The 9849-nt window shown below is 35.9% G+C and overlaps 1 protein-coding gene across 1 annotated transcript; it reads left to right on the top strand.

Moving 5' to 3' along the window:
- The first annotated feature begins 5433 nt into the window (after positions 1–5433).
- LOC124824944 (glucan endo-1,3-beta-glucosidase-like) lies at positions 5434–7494 on the top strand. Its single transcript, XM_088095423.1, has 3 exons — positions 5434–6609; positions 6795–7221; positions 7345–7494. The coding sequence occupies exons 1-3, from the start codon at positions 5479–5481 to the stop codon at positions 7485–7487; spliced, it is 1701 nt and encodes a 566-aa protein (XP_087951549.1). The 5' UTR covers positions 5434–5478; the 3' UTR covers positions 7488–7494.
- The last annotated feature ends 2355 nt before the right edge of the window (positions 7495–9849 follow it).

Below are 9849 nucleotides of genomic sequence, written 5' to 3'. Positions count from 1 at the left end.
GAAGGTCGTCTCAGCTAGAGATTCCACCGTCCGAACAGTTCTACATCCATCATCGATATCAGTTGGTTTCCTCTGCACCATTGTTGCCAAACACCAAGCACCTCCTTCGCTGCCAATTGAATCTTGTGAGCCAACTCCACCTCTGCTCCCAGGTCCATACATCATTCTGCTACTTCATATAATTCATTAGCTAGAACGTAACTCATCATAGTTCCTATCAAAGAACTTCTTATTTAATGTTGGTTGGAGTTGTAGTGTGATGGCTTCCATTTCCCTTACATAATGCAGTGACTAAAGTTAGAATCCTAGCTTACATTAATTGCCCTCAACAATGGTTGCAATCTCTTGGGAAATATATGCTCCCACATCCATGTTTATCCCTGTAACGATCCCATAGATCAAATATGATCTCTAAAGATTAGTGTCTGATGTATGGGTATTAAGGTTGAGATTTAAGAAGGAAAAGACATTCCACATTTGTGCCAAAGAGTTTAGGTGCTTCCTTGAGATCCACACTAGGTTACCACTCACTTCCCAGTAGATTGCAACCATTGTTGAGGATGATTTATGTAAGCTAGGATTCCCAGCTTTAGTCACTACACTAGGTAAGGCAAATGGAATTCCTGGGGTACCAGCCATCACACTACAATCCCAACCAACATTAACTAAGAAGTTCTTTGATAGGAACTGCATAAATAGGGTTGAGCTGTCAGCAATGCATGCACCCCCACCACGCAGAGGAACCTAAGCCCCTCCATCAGACATGCTTACTGATTTCATGCGCCAGGTTTCACTGTAGGAGAGCATGCATTATCGAGCAGTCATTATCTATCCCTGGGCCTACTAGATTTTTTGATGATGGATTGATGACTGGGACTTGTTTTGCATCCCATATCCCTTGGCCTGAGTCCAGATGAGGGAGTGCATTTGCAAAGAATATTGATCTTATGGCCGAAGATGGTGACGATGAGGAGGAAGAACTTGATCCATGTTGGACACATCCACCATAGTGGCATGAGAGTCAGTGGAGGTCCAGACAAGACGATTCTTGGTGACACAACAACAACAGATGGAGAAATAGTTTTGTTATGTGTTTTCTTATTTTAGTTATAATTGGTTATGATGTTTGGAACTATGTTTATTTTGATTATGTAATTTGGTGTTAAGACATTTGATATTTTGATTTAATGGATTATGTGATTTCTGAATTAAGTTGATATGATTTTGCAAGATGAGAACATGTATGATTGTGGTTGCAATGTGCTTTATATGTGATCTTGTGCATGAGTTGAACTATGACCAAATGTTGTGGAGAGTTTGAGAGCATGAGTGAGATTGAGAGAGAGGAGATGATAAATCTGTTTTAGATATGAAATTGATTTTTGCATATGATTGTGCTTCTTCATACACACTTTTGGTTAAGGATGAGTGTTCTTATTGACAGCTACTTGGCCAAATAGCTAACCTTGATAATATTTCTTCCACTTTGAGCCTTTTAGATACTATCTTACCTTACACCTTAGAAGACAACATGTATTATGTTTTGATTGAGGGTATGGTTGAGTTAAAGGTTAGGGAAAGAAAATGTGTTCATTAAAATGTCAAATGTTTGCACATTGAGTTCATAAAAATGTTAAATGTCTATTTTGTTTTTGGTTTTGTTATTTGACGAGGACATGAAATAGTTTTGATAGGTGTGAAAAATACTTGTTTTCATACTTATAAATAGCTTAATGTTGTATTTTTTCATGTGTTTCTTCATTGAAAAGTTGTAATAGGAAGTAGAAAGTGTGTAAACAATTGTACAGGAAATTCTACATTGTTGGGAGTGTTGACATCCCTGTTTCACTAAGCGCATTCCATTAGTCGCTCAATCGTACAACGCACCAGAACTATGTCCTGAGCGAATTGAGGCAGTTGGAGGTGTGCAGTTGAGATTTTCGCTCAACGCATGCACATTTGTGTGCTGAACGAATTAATTAAATGAAATTGGTTTTTAAAGTCGAGATAGAAAGAAGACATCTTCTAACAGAAAACAACACGAAAAATATTGGAAAAACATTAGAAGACGATTCCAAAGCTTCCAGACATCATTTTCTGCAAGGGATTGCTTAAAAGATTATGTTCTAGATGATTAGGCGTGACTGATTTTACTGACTAATGACTCATAATTAATGTAATTTTTCTGTGCAATATATGTTTATGTTCATGTGTTTTTTTTGACTTGCTTATATTATACGGAAGTATGATTTGATTTAAACATTTCTTTCTACTAGGAAGTGTATTTGAACTTGATGTAAGAAAAAGCAACCAAAAGTAACGATGTTAGGAATAGTTTTTGATCTTATGGTCATTCTTAACATTGGATTTTAATGCAAAGTATCTGTTGAATTAATTAAGGAATTAATAATTTAATAGATATCTTTAGAACTTGCTTGAAGGAATTAAATCAAGATACATTGATACAAATGCTTGAATATATATATACTATAAGAGATTATTAGTAAGTCATGAATCCAATCCCAATGAAACTTTCATTTAAATTAACAATCTTAAATTTTACTTTCATTATTTTCATGCAATTTTTGAAATATCAAATCAATTGTTATCATTACTAATTGATCTTGATAAACAAACCCGATTAGATAACGTGACTTAAATTTCTGTAGGAGACAATATTTTTACTTATTCACTTTATTGCTTGAGACGATTTTGGTACACTTGCCAAAGGGTTATCAAGTTTTTGTGGTTCCATTTTACCCTGATTATTCAAGTGAGCCATGTTTAATTTCTTCATTTTCACTTCAGTAGATTTTTGTTCTTTCAATTTTTCCAAATGTGAAACTTCCTCAACATCAAATTCCTCATCTAAAGTTAATTCCTCACATGCATATACTAATACATGCTTCAAAGGAGATTTCACATACATTTGACTCTTCACTTTTTCCACCACATCATCCAAAGCCTCTAACTTAAAACAATTTCCTCTATCTCTAGGATGTTGCATTGCTTCTACAACATTGAAAGTTATCGTCTCATCATGTAATCTAACCTTGAGATGCCCATCATCCACATCAATAATCACTTTAGCAGTTTTCATGAATGGTTTACAAAGTATAAGGGGGATTTCAGTATCCTCTCCATATCTAGAATAATAAAAACCCACTTTCCCTGATCCTCGTGCTGGTGGCCTGGTGGGTACCACTCGGCTTAGAGTTATACTTCGTTCGCTCTATGTAAGTGGTCTTGTCACCCTCAATAGTGGGGTTTTCCCTGGTGGCCCTTGCAGCATTCTCGGCTCTTAGGTGACCAACTCTCCCTTGTAGCGTTGTTGCATCTCCATAATTTGTTGTTGAAGCGCTATGATAATCTCTATTGGGTCTTTTGAGCTGATGTTTCTCGTGGTCACCATTGGGTCTTCCAGATCAGTCGATTCTCCGGTGGGCGCTAAAATGTTTCGGGTATAGGGTCGAGAATCACTACAAAGTACACCTTCACACTTTACTCCATATTAGCTTAGGTAAACCTGCAGCTTAGGTAAACTACATATCTCAATCCCAAATCCTTCTTTGTTCACATTCCAAACTATCCGGAGGTACCTGTTAAAGGCACTCTGATTCTGAAGTCAGTATTTGGTCTGACTAGGGTCAGAGAAAAATCTTAAATTCACAATAAATGAATCTACTCACCTTCTTTGGCCTCTTTCTATAGGTTTCAAGATGGACCTGACATTAGTGGAACCTTAACCACAGCCCAATCATGGCCTAAAACCTACTAAAAAATGCTTACCCATAATCTTGATTTGACATGGTGTTTAAGGATGGTTGATGCTAAGAGACGTATGTTCGACTTCCTTTCCTTCTCGACCCTTTGGTTGATGAGATGCATAATTTTAACCTGTAGTTGGTGGATTGCTTGACCGGTCAGGTTTCTCTGGTGATCTCATCTGATCGATTATCACTTGATCGTCTGGTCATGTGATACAATTTTATTAATTTTTTTATCTTCTATAAAATTTAAAAATCACTCTTTTTAAATTTTATAAAATGACCGAAGTTTGATTTTATTCCCATAAAATGATTTTCACCTCTTTTACATTTCTAAGATTCATTTTAAGATAAAATAAGTAGAGTTCTTTTAAGATAACACGCGCTCTCGTCATTATCATTGTAATGTGCACTAGTCGGAAGGATCATTTAACTTTTTCTTTTCAATGCATAAATACTTTATAGTACTGTATAATATTTGTGATCAAAAGTGATAATTTTCAATTTTAGAGAAATATGAAACAAAAAATATTCCTTGGAACTAAAATAAAAACTAACTCATTTTATAAAGACCAAAAATTAGATGTTTCTAAATATATATTAGAATAATCAGTTTATTTGAAAATATAGTGTTATAAAGTGAGACTATCATTTTAAATTGATATAGATCCAAATAACCATAAAAAACATCATAAAAAAAAATTATTGATACTAACCAAGAAACATTGACTGACATTAAATGATAAATAGGATCAACATACACCACTAATAAAAATGTTAACATTAATAATTTGACATAATTATAGTTAATTTTAATCCAAAAAGTATTTGTCAATAATACTAAAAAGAATAATATTAAGTGGACAATACTTTAACCGTGTCTAAGTTGAGATAGAACGAATATTTATCCACTAGAATGAAATCAAGAAAAGAATACCGATAAAAGTATAAATGTGAATTAAAAAATATATATATAATACTTCAAATTTTATATTTGAAGTAAAGTTTAAATAAGAGAATATTTTCAAAGTTTATAAAATTTCTAATTCTTTTAAAATACACGTCTAGATCATATAAATCTAAAAATTATTTCAAATTTTATTTAAAAAATATTTACCCTTTAATATATTTTTAAAAAATAATTGAATTTCTCAATTTAAAATATATTTACTATAAATTTCAAATCAAAATACGGTCGTAATTAAAATATAAAAGTATTAAAATTAGACTTACAAAAGAAAATAACAAAATCTTATATATAAATTATTATTAAAAAATAGTTAAATATGTTTTAATTGTTTAACTTTATTAAAAGTTAAAATTAATTTATTTAAAAAAATTTAATTTTATAATTTTAGAAATACCTAAATTTAAATTTTGTAAATAAAATTTATTGATTTTATTCAACATTAACCCCTGTCGTAATAATATTTGAATTATTTATTTATAATATATTTACTTTTAATATTAATTTTGAAACGAATTTGAAAAGTTAGATAAATTTAATTAAAAAACTTAATCAAGCATTTTTTTTTAAATTCAGAGAGTAAATTGGATAAAAGAAAGACTAATTTTTGACAAAAGCATATTTAATAAAGAGAAAAGGTACAATTATGATTAAGATTAATGGAAGAAGATTTAACATGCAGAAGGTACATGTGCTGAATGTTGGGAAAGCGAAATCTTGGAAGCTAAAAATGGGACCCACCGAATGTTACAGTTCAGCATTTATCCACTGAAAGAACGCGCGCGCACACATCATTCCCTCCAACTCTCCGTTTCATGGCTCAAACTTAATCATCTTCACGTCTTTCCCTTCTCCTTCTTTTATCATGCACCCTTTTCCGACAACTTTACGCTTCCTACACTAAAATCGGCTGTCAACTATGGCACGCGGGCAGACAATCTCCCACCGCCCTCAACGGTGGCCACCTTCCTCAAAACTCAAACCACCATCGACCGCGTCAAAATCTTCGATGCCAACCCCGACATCCTCCGCGCCTTCGCCGGCACCGGAATCTCCGTAACCGTCACGGTGGCGAACGCCGCCATCCCCTCTCTCTCAACCCTTCCTGCCGCGCAAGCTTGGCTCTCCCAAAACATCTCCCCCTTCCTCCCAGAAACCGCTGTGACGCGTATCTCCGTCGGGAACGAGGTTGTGGAAAGCTCCGATAAAACACTAATCGACAACATTGTTCCAGCTATGAAATCCCTGCACAATGCTCTCTCCCTCGCCAACCACACTACCGTCCAAGTCTCCACTCCTCACTCGCTCGGGATCCTGGCCTCGTCGGAGCCTCCCAGCGCCGCCTCGTTCCTCCGTGGCTACGACAAATCCATCTTTGCGCCGATGCTGGACTTCCTCCGGCGTACCAAGTCCCCCTTCATGGTGAACCCGTATCCGTTCTTCGGCATCGCCCCAACCCAACCCGAAACCGTGAACTACGCGCTCTTTAAACCAAACAGCGGCGTTTGGGACGCGGGCACGTCGGTGAACTATACGAACATGTTCGACGCGCAAATGGACGCGGTTTTCTCGGCGATGAAGAAACTGGGGTATGATGACGTGGAACTGGCGGTGGCCAAAACGGGTTGGCCCTCTGTTGGTGACCCGAAGGAAGGGGGTGTGAGTTCTGAGAATGCGGCGTCGTATAATGGGAATCTCATCAAGCACGTCAGCTCTGGGAAAGGGACCCCTCTTATGCCTGATCGGACTTTCGAGACTTTCATCTTCTCTCTGTTCAACGAGAATCTCAAGCCCACAGTTTCTGAGCGTAATTATGGCTTGTTTAATCCTGATCTCACCCCCGTTTACGACGTCGGCCTTTTCATCGACAAAGAGGTACATTTTTTTCACTTTTACAAAATTCCCAACTTTTCATTCAATGCATTTTTAACATGTTAGTGGAAAACTAAACATTTCTTAGTTATTTTTTCTTGTTAATGATGGAAATAATGAATTGATGGAAGAGACATTTCTAATTAGGGAAAATGCATATTGAAGAAGGTTGCCATGGTCTAATGCAGGCATCTGTTCCCACGTCCGGACCCGGACCCACATCTGGACCCACAACTGGACGTAAATCTGGACCCAGTCCCACGTATGCACCCGCATCTGGACCCAGTCCCACATCTGGACCCGCATCTGGTCCCACGGCATTAATAACACCATCAGAGGCACCTTCTTCTTCATCATCATCATCGTCTTCGAAGAAGAAATGGTGCGTGCCAAAAGGGGATGCGAGTGAAGCAGCTTTGCAGGCTAACATTGACTTTGTTTGTAAAAGCAGTGGAATAGAGTGTGGGGCCATTAACGACGGTGGGCAATGCTTCAAGCCCAACACAGTTAGGTCCCACGCGGCGTACGCCATGAACGCATATTACCAAGCATCTGGTGGTAACGATTTGGAATGTGATTTCGGCAACACCGGACTCATCACTCACACCGACCATAGTAAGTTTTGTTATTCAACATTGGACATGCATGGTGCTGTGTTGTGTGGCGTCGTGTGTTTTACTACAATCATTTTTTTTGTTTTGTTGGAATGACAAAAAGTGTTGTGTCTGTGGGTGGCAGGTTCCCAGGAATGTATGTCTCCAGATGCCGCTACTGGGCTGAAGGCCAGAAAACCCGACGGAGCTGGCTCAGTAACACGGACCTTCCACAACAATCTCTTCTTTATTTGTATTTCAATTCTAATTTCTTTCACTTTTTTCTAATGTTATTGTCTATGTCCCTATTATTAATTATATGAATGCATTCATATATATATATATATATATATATATATATATATATATATATATATATATATATATATATATATATATATATATATATACTTTTTCTTTGTTTAGTTTTTAGTTTCACACATTAGTTAAATGACCACCGATTCTGCGTACTATTCTCTGTTCTCTTCCCTTTTAATATTTATTTATGAGAGCGAAAATCATAATTTAGCATTCTCATTATTATTATTATTATTATTATTATTATTATTATTATTATTATTATTATTATTATTATTATTATTAGGCTTAATTGCTTAATTGGTTCCGGGTTTTTTCAGTTTAGTATTCGCTTTTAAAAATGCTTCTCTTTTATTTCAAAATAGTATAAATTGTATCAATCCAATCTCTTTCGTTAAATTGTTTAAACAGAGTTAAATCGTAGTGATGTGGCCATGAAATCTGATTTTTTCCCTCTCTCTTCTGTTAGCAACGTGCAACTTTTTCTCTCTCTCTCTCTTCTATTTCTAAGACAGACAACTTATCAACTTCATTAACCGATATTTCCTTATTCCCCTTATCTTTTTTTTTCCTGGGTGCACAAAACTTCTTAAGCAAGAGCTTCTTCACCATCCTCGACCCAAACCTTTTGGAACCACGATTCTACCACGGAATCGAAACCACACGCTGCCCCACGTATTCTAGAAGTAGAACCGCGATCGTCGGTGATTCCAATGGTGAGCCTCTTCACGCTCGTGACCACAATCAGCACCATCAGAATCTTCACAACTAAAATAACGTTCAAAGAGCACTTCGCGACCTGATCCGAAACCGAAACGACGACATTTTGTTCAGTCTGAGGGTTTGGGAGACGAGGATCAGGTTGCGACGGCGGCAACGGTGAAGAGTTGGCCGAAGAGGGAGGTGGGGAAGCCGGTCTCGACGACGATGGAGCCGCCTTGTTTTGGTGATTGGAGATCCGCAACGATTTAGGAGATTCGAGGGACGCACACGATTCTTCTTCTAGGAAACGACGTGGTGGGAGTTGAAGACTGGCGATTCTAATGAGGCCTCTTTGGTGAGAGAACATTGTTACCGTGAACCAATTTTTTTTTGCTCACTATGGTTTTAATCTTATAGTGAAGGAGAATGTGTGTGTTTGTGTAGTGTTGATTCTTTCTCCTTTTGCAACTTTTCAAAACAGGGTTGGATTAAACATTTCAAAACCAACAAAAACCAATACAACTTGTTAAAGGGGAGGAAAAGCAATGAAAGGTTAGGTGACCATTTACCCAGCCCAAAAACATTTTAAAAAACCCAAAAAAAATCAAACTTGATAGGTTTTGAATAACAGAAAACCACATAATGATCAGACCAAAGGAGATTGAAGAAAAGGGTGAAGGAAACTTACAGAAGAAAATGAAACAACGCTGATCTAAGGGAGAAAAATCATAGGATGACTAATTGAGAGAATAAGTAAAAAAAGCACCCCACCCCATGTTTTGTTGTGGATGTTTTTTTTTTCTTTTATTGGATTTGTTTATTCTTTCCCAGAGGTGAAAAAAAACTAAGAAATGAAAAGGGGAAGAAGAAAGAAGATCAAAGAAGAAAGGATGTTGTTGCTATTGGTGGAGGATGAAGAAATGATATCAAAAATTTATGAGATAGGAAAAATGAAAATCTGTGACGCTAGAGTAAAGAGGAGTAATAATCTTCCATTAGGAAATAAAATAAAATAAAATAATGAAAGAAGAATTATGCCAATTTAATGGAAAAAGTTATGCAAAAGAGGAATAAAAATCCTACAATTATTATACCATAATGAAAGGAAAAGCTGGACATTGCATGGAAGAGCAGAGGAGAGAGAAAAAAAAATCAGATTTCATAGCCACGTCACTACGACTTAACTCCGTTTACGTACAATTTAACGGAAGGGATTGAATTGATACAATTTATACTACTTTAGGATAAAACAGAGGCATTTTTAAAAGCAGGAACTAAACAGAAAAAAAACCCTCTAAATGTAGGGACTAAATAAGCAATTAAGCCTTATTATTATTATTCGTTAATTATTGTAATGCTGAAGATAAAGTTAAAGAAGTCTAAAATATGTAGAGGATCATAAGTTAAAGTACGTAGAAGTTGATTTTCTCTTTATGTTTAAGATTTATTTATAGAAAATAAAGTACTTATAATCATCTTGATTTATCTTTTACTACATATATGAGTTTAAGATTTAGGACTATTCTAGTAAATAAGTATGAGACCTAACGGAGAAAAAAAAATCACTTTTAAATGTTAATGAGACTTTTAAATCTATTAATAATAACAAGGGATATTATGGGTAAGGATT

The sequence above is a fragment of the Vigna umbellata genome, chromosome 7 (assembly GCF_029865625.1).
Source record: "Vigna umbellata cultivar VRB3 chromosome 7, Vumbellata_1.0, whole genome shotgun sequence".
Classification (NCBI taxonomy): Eukaryota; Viridiplantae; Streptophyta; class Magnoliopsida; order Fabales; family Fabaceae; genus Vigna; species Vigna umbellata.
The sequence above is the reverse complement of the archived record's forward strand: the minus strand, read 5'-3'. Positions and strand labels throughout refer to the sequence as shown.

Excerpts from the sequence above, each read along its gene's own strand:
- LOC124824944 (XM_088095423.1), top strand. The coding sequence starts at position 5,479 with ATGTTACAGTTCAGCATTTATCCACTGAAAGAACGCGCGCGCACACAT. Across the intron at positions 6,610-6,794 it reads GCCTTTTCATCGACAAAGAG|GCATCTGTTCCCACGTCCGG; the intron begins GTACATTTTTTT and ends GGTCTAATGCAG. Across the intron at positions 7,222-7,344 it reads CATCACTCACACCGACCATA|GTTCCCAGGAATGTATGTCT; the intron begins GTAAGTTTTGTT and ends TGTGGGTGGCAG.